The sequence below is a fragment of the Neophocaena asiaeorientalis genome, unplaced genomic scaffold (assembly GCF_003031525.2).
Source record: "Neophocaena asiaeorientalis asiaeorientalis breed wild unplaced genomic scaffold, Neophocaena_asiaeorientalis_V1.1 scaffold721, whole genome shotgun sequence".
Lineage (NCBI taxonomy): Eukaryota > Metazoa > Chordata > Mammalia > Artiodactyla > Phocoenidae > Neophocaena > Neophocaena asiaeorientalis.
This window is the reverse complement of record NW_020175365.1, coordinates 500,663-517,325: the sequence shown is the minus strand read 5'-3', so window position 1 is coordinate 517,325 and position 16,663 is coordinate 500,663. Positions and strand designations below refer to the sequence as shown.

The window sequence follows — 16,663 nt, the reverse complement described above, 5'->3', positions numbered from 1 at the left end:
GGTGACTCTGAATACAACAAAATTAAATACTTCTGTACAATGATGGATACCATGAACAAAGTTAACAGACACGACAAAATGGCAAAAGTTATTTGCACTGAATGTAATCAACATGGAATAAATATGTAGAATATACAAGGAACATGGGAAAATCAGTTTGAAAAAGAAAGTAATTCTGACAGAAAAATAGGCAAAGAACTGGAACAATTTATAAGACTCCCAAAAAGCTAACAAGCATTGAAGAAATGCTCAAAATAATTGGTGGTACAAGTAAGACAAAGATACATTATTTTGCACCAACTAGACTATCAAAAATGAGGAATCTGGATGATGCCAAGTGTTTCTGAGATATGGAGATATAGAAACAGTTGTATAAAACTAATCTCCTAAGAGTGCAGGTTAGTTTTATTAGTTTTATACAACTGTTCTGAATAGCAATCTTGCGCTGTTTATTCAATTTAAATCTATACATACCCTACGCCTTATCAATTCTGCTCTTGGGAATATATTCTAAACAAATGCTCACAAAGTTCCATAAGGGAACAATTACAAGAAATTCACTGCAGTGTGAGGTAGTGGGGAGTTGGAGACAACCTGAAGGCCCAACACTGGAAGGCCCAACAGATACACTATTAATTTTATGCAGCAGTGAGCAGCAGTGGATTAGTGTACAGATAGGAACACACAATAGAAACATGGGTGATGAGGCAAGGAAGAAGCAAAAACAAAGGACAGGCGAGGTAAAAATTATGTAAATAGGAGAAAGGCAGTACAATCTACCAAGCTCCTTTTTACCCCTGAAACCTATAACCTATTATGCTATATTATAACATAATGCCCCAAAATATATTATGCTATACTAGAAATCAGGTATAAAAACACTGGATTTTTTTCTACACATTATAAAAATCATAGTAAGTATAATCTGCTGTTAAGTATGTATGTAGGGATCCTTTACAAAATATATTTTATATCATTTAATACAAGGAAAAAATGTCAAATAAAGATTACAATTTTACTCACTTTAGCTCCAACACTGCAACTGCCCGTGCTCCCAGTGCTCCCACTTGCAACTCCTGTAAATCTAGCTTCCAATAATTCTTGCCTTCTTGGATCCAGACTATGAAGCTCATCCATTGCACCTATTAAGATAAAAAAAAAAAAAAAGTACATGCACATACATATATATGTATTTATATACACACATCACAAAATATGTGTATGTAATTAGTTCAGATGTAAATATAAACTTAGTGAATTCTAAAAACAAATGAAAGTAAGGACTTAAAGGTTTTTATAATGTCCACACTTATTTATCAAAATAATCTATGGTGATGGTGGATTTCCAATACTTTTTTTTTTTTGCGGTACGCGGGCCTCTCACTGTTGTGGCCTCTCCCGTTGCGGAGCACAGGCTCCGGACGCGCAGGCCCAGCGGCCATGGCTCTCGGGCCCAGCCGCTCCGTGGCATGTGGGATCCTCCCGGACCGGGGCACAAACCCATGTCCCCTGCATCGGCAGGCGGACTCTCAACCACTGCACCACCAGGGAAGCCCCTCCAATACTTTTGACTGCAATCTACATTAAGACATATATTTTCACCCAAATCAGTACACACATACATACATATATTAAAAGTTCCACAAATACTTCTTATAGTATGCAGTACACTCCAATATTTTCTAGTCTATTCTAGTCCATTAAAAAGGAAAAACACTGATTGTGAGCTATTAAACTGATTTCATGAGCCATTAATGGACCCAGGTCCATAGCCTGAAAAATACCACTTCTCAAAAAAAAAAAAAAAAAAAAAAAAAACCCCCCCACAAAAACAGGTAGGACTTTAAAGCAGGGGGACGTAAAAACCCCCCTTTCAAAAAAAAAAAAAAAAAAAAAAAAAATACCACTTCTCATAATGCAATCTCCCTATTCTAAGCTGATACAGAATTTTGGCACTAAGTGGTATTACTTATTTTGCTTATATATACTTTATCTAACTAATTTTAAACTGGGAAGATTCTTATTACTGTCACATCCCCAAAATTTTTTGTACAGTTGATAGTTTTCAGTTTCTATCAGACAGACAGAAAACACACACATATATCAAGCAGATAACTGAGGTAACATCTATTATTAAACAATAACCCTGAAGATTAAGGGGGAAAAATGAGTGCCCTCCCGTAACCGCTACTATGCAAACTAAAGCACCACAAATTCTAGTTAAAGTTCAATTAAACTCTTAAAAATTATTTTATCCATGTCTGCTAATTCTCTACTGATAAAACCTTAGAACTGACATAAATAATTGGTTCTCAAAGGGAGTAGGGATGATATTATCAGAATTCAGAATCACATGGGGAGCATTTATAAATTACACTAGACCACTTCCATGTACCCTGACATTCCTCTCCTAAAGGTTAAGAGCTATTCCTACAGATCTTACCCTTTTAAGTTCCCTTCATTACCTTCCATCTTCATCTGGATAGAGGACTACATGGATAATGGCCATCCTTCCATGTTTATTAGCATTCCTGTACCTGCATATATCTTCCCTGGCCATTCCTCATTCTTCCATCTTAGACAAAAAGGTAGCTACCTTCAAAAAACTAAAGCCTTCCGTTCTTGCTTTTGATCCCATTCCTTCTTGATATTCAAGGAGTCTTGCATTTGCATGTAACCCCCCCTCTCTCTTGCATCTTGTCCCTCCCTGCCTCCTTCTGCCTTGTTTATATGTCTTTAAAAAGGAAAAAACAAAAACAAAAAAACTTTTGCTTGAATTTCATGCTGTTAATATTATCATGTAATCCTTTCCTTGAACTAGTGATTTATAGCCCTATCCTCCTTAGGTCCCTGAAATCTGGTTACTATTATAAGTATACTCCTGACAATGTACTTTCAAGTATCACCAGGACTTCCAATTTTTTTCTGATTCTGCTATTACATCAGAAACAATCATTGTCAGATGATAGATAGATAGATAAGAAGAGCATTTGCTCCAAGGCTCTGATTTTTTTTTTTCCATTTTCTTCCTAATGTTTAACAAGCAGAAGTGTCTAATTTTGGTGAAGTGAAAATTGTCTAATTTTTCTATTCACAGTTATTATTTATCTATTTTTTCCAAGAAAACTTTGCATGTCCCAAAGTAAAAAACATAGTGGATTTAACCAAGATGGCAGAGTAGAAGGACGTGCTCTGCGAGAACACCAGAATCACAACTGGCTGCTGGACAATCATCGACAGGAAGACACTGGAACTCACCGAAAAAGATACCCCACATCCAAAGACAAAAGAGAAGCCACAATGAGATGGTAGGAGGGGCGCAATCACAGTAAAATCAAATCCCATAGCTGCTGGGTGGGTGACTCACAAACTGGAGAACACTTATACCACAGAAGTCCACCTCCTGGAGCGAAGGTTCTGAGCGCCATGTCAGGCTTCCCAACCTGGGGGTCTGGCAATGGGAGGAGGAATTCCTAGAGAATCAGACTTTGAAGGCTAGTGAGAATTGATTGCAGGACTTCAACAGGACTGGGGGAAACAGAGACTCCACTCTTGGGGGACACACACAAAGTAGTGTGCATATCAGGACCCAGGGGAAAGAGCAGTGATCCCTGGGGAGACTGAACCAGACCTACCTGCCGGTGTTGGAGGGTCTCCTGCAGAGGTGGGCGGATGGCTCTGTTTCACCGTGGGGACAAGGACACTGGCAGCAGAAGTTCTCGGAATTACTCGTTGGCGTGAGCCCTCCCACAGACTGTCATTAGCCCCACCAAAGAGCCCAGGTAGCCTCCAGTGTTGGGTTGCCTCAGGCCAAACAACCAACAGGGAGGGAACCCAGCCCCACCCATCAGCAGTCAAGCGGATTAAAGTTTTACTGAGCTCTGCCAACCAGAGCAACAGCCAGCTCTACCCACCACCAGTCCCTCCCATCAAGCCTCTTAGATAGCCTCATCCACCAGAGGGCAGACAACAGAAGAAGAACTACAATCCTACAGCCTGTGGAACAAAAACCACATTCACAAAAAGATAGAAAAGATGAAAAGACAGAGGGCTATGTACCAGATGAAGGAACAAGATAAAACCCCAGAAAAACAACTAAATGAAGTGGAGACAGGCAACCCTCCAGAAAACGAATTCAGAATAACGATAGCGAAGATGATCCACAACCTTGGAAAAAGAATGGAGGCAAAGATCAAGGAGGTGCAAGAAATGTTTAACAAAGACCTAGAAGAATTAAAGAACAAGCAAACAGAGATAAACATTACAATAACTGAAATGAAAACTACACTAGAAGGAATCAATATCAGAATAACTGAGGCAGAAGAATGGATAAGTGACCTGGAAGACAGTATGGTGGAATTCACTGCTGCAGAATAGACTAAAGAAAAAAGAATGAAAAGAAATGAAGACAGCCTAAGAGACCTCTGGGTCAACATTAAACTCAACAACATGGGAGAGGCCACAACAGTGAGAGGCCCGCATATCGTAAAAAAAGAAACCAAAAAAAACACGAACCCAAAACAATAAAGAAAATGGTCATAGGAACATACAGATCGATAATTACCTTAAATATGAATGGATTAAATGCTCCATTGGACAACCTGGAAGAAATGGACAAATTCTTAGAACAGTATAACCTTCCAAGACTGAACCAGGAAGAAACACAAAATATGAACAGACCAATCAAAAGTAATGAAATTGAAAGTGTGATTAAAAATCTTCCAACAGGGCTTCCCTGGTGGTGCAGTGGTTGACAGTCCGCCTCCCGATGCAGGGGACACGGGTTCGTGCCCCAGTCCGGGAAGATCCCACATGCTGTGGAGCGGCTAGGCCTGTGAGCCATGGCAGCTGACCCTGCACGTCCAGAGCCTGTGCTCCATAACGGGAAAGGCCACAACAATGAGAGGCCCGTGTACCGCAAAAAAAAAAACAAAAAGAAATCTTCCAACAAACAGAAGTCCAGGACCCAGACAGCTTCACAGGTGAATTCTATCAAACATTTAGAGATGAGCTAACACCCATCCTTCTCAAACTCTTCCCAAAAGTTGCAGAGGAAGGAACACTCCCAAACTCATGCTATGAGGCCACCATCACCCTGATACCAAAGCCAGACAAACATACTACAAAAAAAAGAAAACTACAGACCAATATCCCTGATGAATATAGATGCAAAAATCCTCAACAAAATACTAGCAAAAAGAATCCAACAACACATTAAAAGGATCATACACCATGATCAAGTGGGATTTATCCCAGGGATGCCAGGATTCTTCAATATACGCAAATCAATCAATGTGATATACCATATTAACAAACTGAAGAAGAAAAACCATATGATCATCTCAACAGACGCAGAAAAAGCTTTTGACAAAATTCAACACCCATTTATGATAAAAACTCTCCAGGAAGTGGGTACAGAGAGAACATACCTCAACATACTAAAGGGCATATATGACAAACCCACAGCAAACATCATTCTCAATGGTGAAAAATTAAAAGCATGTCCTCTGTGTGAGAGGCCCGCATACAAGAAAAAAAAAAAACGAAAAGTAGAATTACCATATGATCTAGCAATCCCACTACTGGGCATATACCCAGAGAAAACCATAATCCAAAAAGACACATGCACCCCAGTGTTCACTGTAGCACTATTCCCAATAGCCAGGTCAGGGAAGCAACCTAAATGCCCATCGACAGACAAATGGATAAAGAAGATGTGGTACATATACACAATGGAATATTACTCAGCCATAAAAAGGGATGAAATTGGGCCATTTGTTGAGACGTGGATGGATCTAGAGACTGTCATACAGAGTGAAGTAAGTCAGAAAGAGAGAAACAAATATCGTATATTAACGCATGTATGTGGAACCTAGAAAAGTAGTACAGATGAACTGGTTTGCAGGGTAGAAGTTGAGACACAGATGTAGAGAACAAACGTATGGACACCAAGGGGGGAAAACCGCAGTGGGATGGGGATGGTGGTGTGCCGAACTGGGCGATTGGGATTGACATGTATACACTGGTGTGTATAAAATTGATGACTAATAAGAACCTGCAGTATAAAACAAACACAAAAACAATACTAAACTTTCTTTGGGTTATTTGTATGGAAATATGTTAATATAAGTTTCAGACATTACATGAAATTTCTAAAACTCTTATATGTTCTGGTATAATGTTATAAATCATAATTCTAGTTATTACTTTAAAATGTATATCTCAGAAATAACTAAAAAAAAAACCCATAGTAATCTTTGTAAGTTTTATGTTTTTTTGCTTAGGTCCATGATTTATCCTAAATTAATATTTGCATATGGTATGAGGATTTTTTGCCATGTGGTTTTCCTGTTTTATTAACCACCATTCATTGAAAAACAAAGACAGCAAAATTCTGCATCCACCAATAAATAGCCTTGGTGGCTTTGTCAAAATTCAAAACATATATATATGGTCTAGTATAAAGACAGACCTATAAACCAATGGGATAAAATAGAGAGCCCAGAAATAAGAACACCAAGACCATTCTATGTGGAAAAAAGGTTTTTCAACAAATGGTATTTGAAAAACTGGATATCCACATGCAAAAATGTTAAGTTGAACCCTTACCTTAACACCAAATATAAAAAAAAAAAAGAAATGGCAGTGACCTGCCCAAAAGCCATTCTATGTTAAAAAAAAAATTATAAAAGACACTATAAAGACCATACCATCCTTAAAGAATACCCCATCTCAAAATACAACCACCTGTCTACTGCACTGCTCCCCCAAATCTATTGTAAACCCAAAACTTCACATAAAACATATAACAAGAGATGTCACTACTCAAATTAGAGATCAATCACATCCTATTTTAAGAAGAACAATTTCAGGAAAACAACATAAATAAAACCACAATTTGACCCATTAGAGCAGTCTGTCATGGCCCCTTCTAATAACTTTTTTTTCCCTCTCTCTCTCCTTCTCTTTCACACACACACTCACAAACTCACTCAATAAATGTTAATTATTATACAAGTATGGCCTCCCAAGGTGGTCAGCCTAAAAAAGGACACATGTATTTGGACATATTAGCAGCTCTGGTTGGTCAACATTACTTTATAGTTATAGCACCTTTTTTATGACAATGAATCAATTTTTCATTATTTCATTTTTAAAGTACCTTAAGTCTTCATCTTCCTTAGCAGAGAGTCAAAACAAAATAAAAATATCTAGAAAGCATGTTTTCAAAAGGTTAAAACCAGAATACCAGTTACCAAAAAGAAATGAGTTTGTTCAATAAGACCTTTCTAATATTAGATTCAACTGCTACTCAGCCATTACTTCATTTTTTTTAGATTTAAAACTTCCTTTACTCTGAAAATATTTTAATTCATTCCAGGTTTTAACTGTTACTTTTCATATTACATATGATAAGCTGATTTATACAGAACAGTAAAGTCTTTCTTCAGTTAATACTTTTCACATTATGCCTGACAAGGCAGAGAGTAAAAACAGAAATACCATAATAAAGTTAGAAATTATTTCAACAAGATAAAATATTCCATTTAAATCATTCCTTTTCATTAGTTTTTAAAATGCACTTGAAAGTATAGGAAACTAAAAGAATTCAACAAGTTTACACTGTTTAACACTCCAGAATTACCTGTGACTCGTCTTTAAACATCCACTCTAACATGGTTAATAAATAGAACATATCTATGTTCATATACAGTATTTTGTATACTTAGTGGATATACTTATTATTTTTGTTGACTACATTGCATTTCATCATTTATTCCACTGTCTGATCTCCTATTTAAAACCAAATATTCTAATTTTTTGGCAGTTAAATGAATGTTAAATGACCTATCACAAGAGCAGTCCAAATTCCAATTTCTAAAATACTACCTAAAACAATGCATTATAATAAACAAGGATAAAATATTCCAAATGTTTATACATTTCTTAATATACCTCCTCCCCCAGGAATCCAATAAAAATACCACCCACATTTTTTATAATTATTTAAAATATTAACATTTGGACATTTAATTCACTTAAAATTTATCTGTACATATCTAGGATTTTTTCCAAAGGGAAATATCATACAATTTCTCACAAATTTAACCTTTCCCTACTGATCTGAAATACATCTCTAGTCATGTGTCACATTCTGATATAAACATAGGTGTGTTTCTATATTTAATTCTGTTTCACTAAACTATTTCTGAACCATATATATCTCCATTCTATCTAACTACACATACAAATATTTATGTATTGTACACATACACATAAATATTTCACCTAGAATGACTGAAAAGAGTATGTATAAAAAGCCAAGTTTCTGAATCTATTCTACTGATACACATTCAGTTACATAAGCCTGTGGTAAAGAGAAAACAGGTCTGATCTAGAATCACTCCAAGTCAGATTAATACCTCACCTTATCTTTAAGATAAGTCATTTTAAACACTTTAATTATAACCCTTCCAGCAAAGGATTCAGACAACCTGAGACCGAATTTTCATATAACGATATGCAGCTTGCCCCAGAGGTGAGGCACAGAGTTCTCGTTCATGCTTCTCTATACTGTCATAACCTTGGAGCATGAGAATAATTTAATTTCAATTTTATTCTTATAAATAAAAAATGTCTTGACAGCTACTTTTTCTTTCATCAAAAGTAAAACACACACACAGATAGATAAGTTGTGTCAATATGGCCAAGTTCCTTAACCTCTCCATGTTTCAAGTTCCTTATGTATAAAATGGAGATAATAAAAGTATATACCTTATAGTTGTTAGAGTAAAATAAGTTAATATGAAGAGTTCTGAACTATATCTGTCACTTAGTAGTCAATAAATGTGAACATATATGTATGCTAAAATTCAAGTGCTCAATAAACATTGGCATGTATAATGTATATAATATAAGCTCTCTTCCAGCTTTCTCCCTGAAGCTAGAAGTTCCTGGTAGGTAGAATAGCATATACTTCAATGCCTCATTTCTTTAATGTATTAATAACATGACTAACTCCTCTTCCTCTAGCTTATAATAATTTACCTTAAAAAGCAATCATACACATATACATATATACATATATGTATCACACATACATATATGTATGTATACATACATATATATCTTAATAATAGGCTATTTTTCTATTTTAACATATAGTTCTCATTTTAAAGATAAGGAAATTGAGACACTGAGAGGTTATGCCACAATGCCTTTTGTTAAACTTATATCCACTCAACTAAGCACCCTTGTCCCAAAGGAATGGTCCAAAAGAAGGGTGTAAGGGTGTGTGTGGGTGTGTGTGTGAAAGACAAAGAGTGCCTGCCGAGAGAGCACATGACTGCACACGTAAGAAGGAATGTTCTCCAAGAAAGCTCCAAAAAAAGGATTTTGGTAAAACCTCCTCACTACTAGGAAGTCAGCTGGTATCCTGTCACTAACCAAAGTGCTAATTACTTAAGAATCTTTTCTAGTTTCATGCCTTTTCTCATTACGAATACAAAACATACATGTATTATAACAATAATAAACAATACAAAAATAGAAAAGTGAAAAGTCCGAATACTTCCCTGTCTCCCAAAATCCCACTCCTCACAGGTAACCATTTAACATGCCTTAAAAAGCACAGCGATGATTTACTGCCCACAGTACTCCTTCTTGGTCTATTCTTCTATCCCAATAGTGCAGGGTAAAAGAAGGGCTACAGAAGTTTTAGAGTTCATTTGCAACAGGGAAGGAAATCTCTGACCAGGAAGTAAGTTGCATGTACTACACGTAAGAAGTCCAACTTGAGCACTATCTACCTATTAAAATACTACCTAAAACAATGCATTATAATAAACAAGGATAAAATATTCTAAATGTTTATACAGTGATTTCAACATAAGTATCATTTCACCAACACTGGCTCTATCATGGCTTCAACAAGACTCCTGAAATGAATTTCTTCGGACATTTATTGTAGCAATATAACTTTAGGGCTAAGGTGGGCTATGCTGCAAGACTGAGTTCAAATCCCAGCTCTGCCACTTAAAGACCTCCTCATCCATAAATTTCTGGTAATAACAAAGTCTAGCTCACAGGATTGTTAGGTGAATTAAATGAGGTAATACTTGTAGCCCTTAGCAGGTTCCTGGAATATACAGCCTCATTAATTTTTGCTTACTCTTACTAAGTGCCAGAAAAATAAGCAACTTACCCAAAATTGCATACTAAACAAGTGATGTGAGGAGAGAAAGCAACAAAAAATTATCAGGAGACAGGAGAGCAACCCAATTTACTCACTTACTTTTCAATTTCTCTAGCCTAAGCCTTCATATAAAGAAGAAATATATATTTCTTTCAATTAATAGATCTACAAAATTTCCAGCAAAACAGACTACTCTGTTTAGGAACCCTACCTGCTCTAAGTGCATAAACACGTTCAACACAAATTAGACTGCTCGATGAAAATAAAAATAATCTTTAACCATCACTCCTAACTCTGAATTGATGTAAAACTCCAGAGTGCCAAAGTTTAGGATCCAGATACATAAATTAGCACATAAGCCCACTGAGATCATAACGTTCCTCTAGAAAGACACATTTCCCAATGAGCAAATACCCAAAAAACAAAAAAAGTTTAATTTCAGTAATAACTTCTATTACCTGCAACCTTAACAGAAACACCAACCTGTAACTTGAGATAAATATATAATACAAACTAAGTAAACCAATTTGAACAAAGGATGAAATATTATAATTTTTAACAGGTTCAACTGTATGAAGTTACAGGTATTCAACCATTTTTAATCTATAAAATAGGTTCAGATGGTTCAACCCAATACTCAATGGCCTACGGTATAATCAATCCCCTAGTGCCTTTACAAATGATTATGACGGTCATTTTTTACGGTGTTCAGTGATTCAAAGAAATTGTGGGTCACATAATTCTCATACATCTTTATTAGTGTTTAAATCTCAAAACTGCCAAAACAGAGTGACAGATGCAAAGTCTTACTAAGTGCATAGCTTATAAGGCTGGCCCTCAAATTTTAACCATAGTCTCTAGCAAACCTATACAATCATTTAAAAAGTCTGACTTGGGGCTTCCCTGGTGGCACAGTGGTAAAAAAAAAAAAAAAAAAAAAAAAAAAAAGTCTGACTTATATACAAAGTTTTCTTTCAATTATAGAAATTTTCCAACATTTCTTTCCCAATGCCAATTTATTTGCCTTATGTAAAAAGGGACATGTATTTTTATAAAATCGTGACGATAAGGAAGCAATTTGAAGTCTTTTCCTTTTTTACCCTTGGTCATGAACCCAAAATTGCCAACAGTACAGAAAAATGCAAAAATGCAAAAAACTAGAACCTAAAATAATCCCACCCATTGTCTACTACCCAAAGATAACTAAAGTTAACATTTAGGTTTATTTTCTTCCAGTCTTTTTTCTGTATACTTTTTACTCAGCAATTAAGATTTCACTTTATAGTAGCTCCCGGCATTCAAAGATGTTTCCACATTTCTAATTTCAACCATCTGCAAAAGACTCTGAAAGTTGATGACATAAAAACTGCTGAAGTGATGCTAAATGAGAGAAACTTATAACACAACCTCCATCCATCCAATTCTCAGTTCAGTTTTGTTTTTCCTTGTCTGTAGTCATATATCCGGAAACTCTCACAGTTACTCCAACCCCCCACGAAAAACATTTTTTTGGGAAAAATGTTTCCCCCAAATAAACGCAATTAATAATATTAATGATAAAAATGACAGCAGCAGTTATTTGCCATAAAAAGCAAGCTTCAGGTGACTTCTCTGGTGGTCCAGTGGGTAAGACTCTGGGCTCCCAACGCAGGGGGCCCGGGTTCAATCCCCGGTCAGGGAATTAGATCCCGTGTGCATGCCTCAACTAAGAGTCCACATGCTGCAACAGCATGAATGAATGAATGAATATTAAAAAAACAAGCTTCAGATAAATTACAAACTTATGTATTTATATAATACATTCACTGCATGTTAATGTCCTAATAATATAATGCAGTGTACATGTTTAATAAAGTTTATTTAAATTTCTTTACAAATAACTCCAACTTTTGTGTTAAAGTTGATGAGTATTGAAGCTGTGTGATGGATACATTAGGGTTCACTGCAATATGCACTCTACTTCAATAAATTAAATTTTTTTCCCATAATAAAAAGTTAACTTCTTACATTTTCCCACATTTTTGTGAGGAAATTTGTGTTTTAAGGGCATTTGCCAATTTCAGAACTAGAAAGTTGTCTGGCATCCATTACTACTGTCAAGATCCTACACTACTTACTGCTTTCTACCCTCTGTTCTTCCAATTATACAAAAGCAATTTTCCACATTATTATGTTTTCATGAACATTATTTTCATGGCTACCTAACATTCCGTTAAATGGATATACATTAATATGTTTAATTATTCCCCTACCATTGGGGATTCAAGTGGTTTCTAATTTCTTGCTATTAAAAACAGTGCTGCAGCAAAACTGTCCTACCTAAAATGTTTAATTTGAATGTAGGGTTATTTCCTTAAAACAATGACTCCCAAAGCATGATAAGAAAGACGATTGTAAATATTTACTATCCTTCCCCAGACTCACCTCAGCAATCTCCATCCAGAGTCCTTAGGTAACTGTGCAGGAAAGGGTTAACACAGTAGACCTGAGGACGCTATCTTTAGAAAGGCCTCCCAGCAAAGAAATCCCCACCTTTCCCTAAAGATAAGGTGGCTCACAGTGCCTAGGTTATACAAACAATGTAGTATAACTAGGAAGAAGATGCCCCCGTAGAAACCTTGAATGCAGAGTCTCTAGTGGACTTCCCTGGACACACACATTGCACACAAGTTGCTGAAATTTCACTGCTGGGGGAAGTGTGTGCACTCCCTGTGCCCCCTCTTGTGAGGGAGAGAACATAAGGAAGCCTAAATATGGATCCCTCCAGGCTCTCCCTACGCTTTTTTCCCTTATGATCCGGCTGTTCATCTTTACTATGTCACCATAATACATCTCAACCATGAATACAACTATATGCTGAGCCCACTAGTCTTTATAGCAAAACTGACACAGTATGTGAAGCCCACAGACCACTCTAAGATACCATGTTCAGAGCTCTAGGCAAGAACTGGTGATTACCCTGCTTTCTGAGGTTATGGAGAACCCCCTATGTAAGTTAATTTTATATACCTCCTTCCCATGCCAAGACAGGTGAAAGCTTCTTAGTTTTGAAACTCCCTGGCAGACACAGTCATTCTGAGTCTGCAACTGTATCAATGAGCTGGCTTATCTCCTCCTCTCACAAGAATGTAAGCCCCAAAAGAACAGGAATTTGGGGGTTGGGGGCGGTTTATTTGTTCACTGAAATATCCAAGTGCCTAAAAGAATGCCCAACACATAGAAGACTCTCAATAAGTATTTGTTTAACGAATAAATGGATATTCTCGGGTATCCTAACCCCAAATTCTCAAAATGAAGAAACCTACTAAGGGCTTCCCTGGTGGCGCAGTGGTTGAGAGTCCACCTGCCGATGCAGGGTACACAGGTTCGTGCCCTGGTCCAGGAAGACAGGCTGCGGAGCGGCTAGGTCCGTGAGCCATGGCCGCTGAGCCTGTGCGTCCAGAGCCTATGCTCCACGACGAGAGGCCACACAGTGAGAGGCCCGCTTACCATAAAAAAAAAAAAAAACCTACTAGGGGCTTCCCTGGTGGCGCAGTGGTTAAGAATCCGCCTGCCAATGCAGGGGACACAGGCTCGAGCCCTGGTCCAGGAAGATCCCACATGCCACGGAGCAACCAAGCCCGTGCGCCACAACTACTGGAGCCTGCATGCCTAGAGCCTGAGCTCTACAACAAGAGAAGCCACCTCAATGAGAAGCCTGCACACTGCAACAAAGAATAGCTCCCACTCTCAGCAACTAGAGAAAGCCCGTGCTCTGCAACTAAGACCCAACGCAGCCACAAATAAATAAATAGAATAGAATAGAATAGAATATATGCTACTTACAAGAGACTTACAACTTTTATGAACAAAAGTTGAAAGTAAAAGAATGCAGAAAGCTATACCGTGTAAACACTTAGCATCTGAAAGCTAGTGTTATCTGTCTTAACGCTAGATAAAGTACATTCTAAGGCAAAATGCTTTACTAGAGGGACATATCATGATAATAAAAGGCTTGATTCAGTAGGTAGACACAAAAATTCTTAATAGGTAAGCACCTGTAACATATTTGAAATATATAAGGCAAAAAGGGCAGAAACTATACAGAGAAACAGACAAATCTGTAATTGTTTTTGGACATTTTAACAAATCTTCCTCTTAATAAGAGCAAATAAACGAAAAAAGTAATGATAACAATTTAAAAAAGAAACACACTTGATATAACTGATATACCTATTACACCACATCTAACAACTGTACCCAACAAAAAAATTTTTTTTGTTCTATACAAGGAATATTTACCAAGACAGACCATATGTTGGGTCATAAAGCAAGTCTCAAATTTTAAAGCTGAAATTTTATATCTTTAGTTCTTATTATGGTACAGCTAAGTTAGAAATTAGTAACAAAAAGCCATTTAGAAATACCTTATGTTTAAAAATTAAGCAGTATACTTCTGAATAATCTATAGCCCGATGAAAAGACTTATGAACTGGTAAGATGGGTCAAGAAAAGAGACAAGACACAGACAGTGACTATCTGGAATGAAAAAGAGGACACCACTACAGACCCTAGATACAGAAAGTTCACAAGGGAATATTTACAATTTTATGCAGACACATTTGAGATTTTAGATAAAATGGAGAGATTCCTAGAAGATACAATTTACCAAAACTGATATGAAAATTAAAACTCTAAAGAGTATTGTGACATTATAGAAATTGAAGCCATTACTTAAAACTTCACAGAGAAAACTCCAGGACTAGAAAGCTTCAGTGAATTCTACCAAGTATTTAAAGATGCTGGACTTCCCTGGTGGTGCAGTGGTTAAGAATCCGCCTGCCAATGCAGGGGACACAGGTTCACGCCCTGGTCCGGGAGAATCCCACATGCTGCGGAGCAACTATGAGCTCCCATGTGCCACAACTACTGAGCCCGTGTGCCACAATTACTAAAGCCCGCACGCCTAGAGCCCGAGCTCCACAATGGGAGAGGCCACCACAGTGAGAGGCCTGCATGCTGTGGCGAAGAGTGGCCCCCGCTAGCCATGGCTAGGGAGGGCCCGCGCGCAGCAACAAACACACAAATAAATAAATAAATAAAATAAAAAATAGATGCTGTAACACCCTTCTTACATAAATTCTTTGAGAAAAACAGTAAAAGAAAAAGTATTTCCCAACTCATTTTTATGAAGTCAATGTTACCTTGATAAAAAACCTAAACTTTTTAGAAATGAAGATTAAGCCTGAATGAACCGAAGAGAAAATACATACAACAGATAACGCTTTAAGAGAACAAGAGGGTAAAAAGGAGGAACAGTTCTGAAATCAAAACAAATGAAGAGATTAAAAGGATGAAAGTAACCACTTAATGACATAACAAGGATCCAACATTCAGAAAACAGAAGTCTTTAAAATGCACTACCATAAGAGAATAAACAGTAAAAACTGTAATTCAAGAAAACTTTCTTGAAAATTAAAAAAAAAAATTGAAACTACTGACTGAAGGAGCACCATGTATACTTAAGAATTCAGCCCAGTAGGCCAACAACTAATTCTTCAAAGGCAACACTTTATGCTAGAAGAAAACAGAATAGCATATTTCAGATATTCAAGACAAGAAAATATAAAGTGTCTTATATTCAGTAAAACTGATTTTTAGCACATGGAAGACACAGATAAACTGTTATCAAAATGCCAAAAATTGGGAAATACTGCTCCCATGAGTCCTCCCAAAAGAATCTAGAGAATAAGTTTGCGAGAAAGTTAAGTTATAGACCTATCTCATTCATGAACATAGGTGTAAAAATACTAAACAAAAGATCAGCGAAGTAATTTGTATAAAAAGAATTATAGCTCATACACACCACTGTAAAGCAATTATACCCCAATAAAGATGTTAAAAAAAAAATTATAGCTCACAATTAAATTGGGTTTAGTCCAGGAATACAAGGTTGGTTTAATACTTAAAGAGCAATAAAATAATTTATCACATTAAAAAAAAAACCTGGCAAAAAGTTAAATGATTGTTCAAATAGATGCAGAAAAAGCATCTGATAAAATTCAACAGCCATTTGTGATTTGAACAAAACAACAAAAAAATTAGTAACTAGTAACAGGAATTTCCTTGACCTGAGAAAGGATAGACCCAAAAGAGCCATATAATAAATTGTAAAATACTGAAAAATTCTCCCCCCACTTCTAAAATTAGTAACAACACAAGGATTCCCACTATAACCAATTTATTCAATACTGTACTAGAGGTCACAGTCACTATAATAAGGCTGGAAAAACAAATTAAGTATAAGGATTGGAAAAGATAAAATGAAATTATCATTCATAGGTCGTATGTTTATAGAAGATGAATCTAGCTGAGATAAATTGTCAGAATTATAAGCAAGGTTGCTGGTTACCAAGTTGATATGCAAAAATTAACTGGATTTCTACATATCAGCAATAAATAGAAAATAATAAAAGTTAAAAAGAGATC

The 16,663-nt window shown here is 36.5% G+C and overlaps 1 protein-coding gene across 1 annotated transcript in view; it reads right to left on the bottom strand.

The window, feature by feature from the left end:
- The window catches only part of TLK1 (tousled like kinase 1), a 137,282-nt gene that overhangs the window by 101,740 nt on the left and 18,879 nt on the right, over window positions 1–16,663 (bottom strand). The window contains exon 2 of the mRNA XM_024765710.1: window positions 1,024–1,142. Coding sequence (XP_024621478.1) covers window positions 1,024–1,142 — 119 coding nt within the window. The remainder of the gene's footprint in view (window positions 1–1,023; window positions 1,143–16,663) is intronic.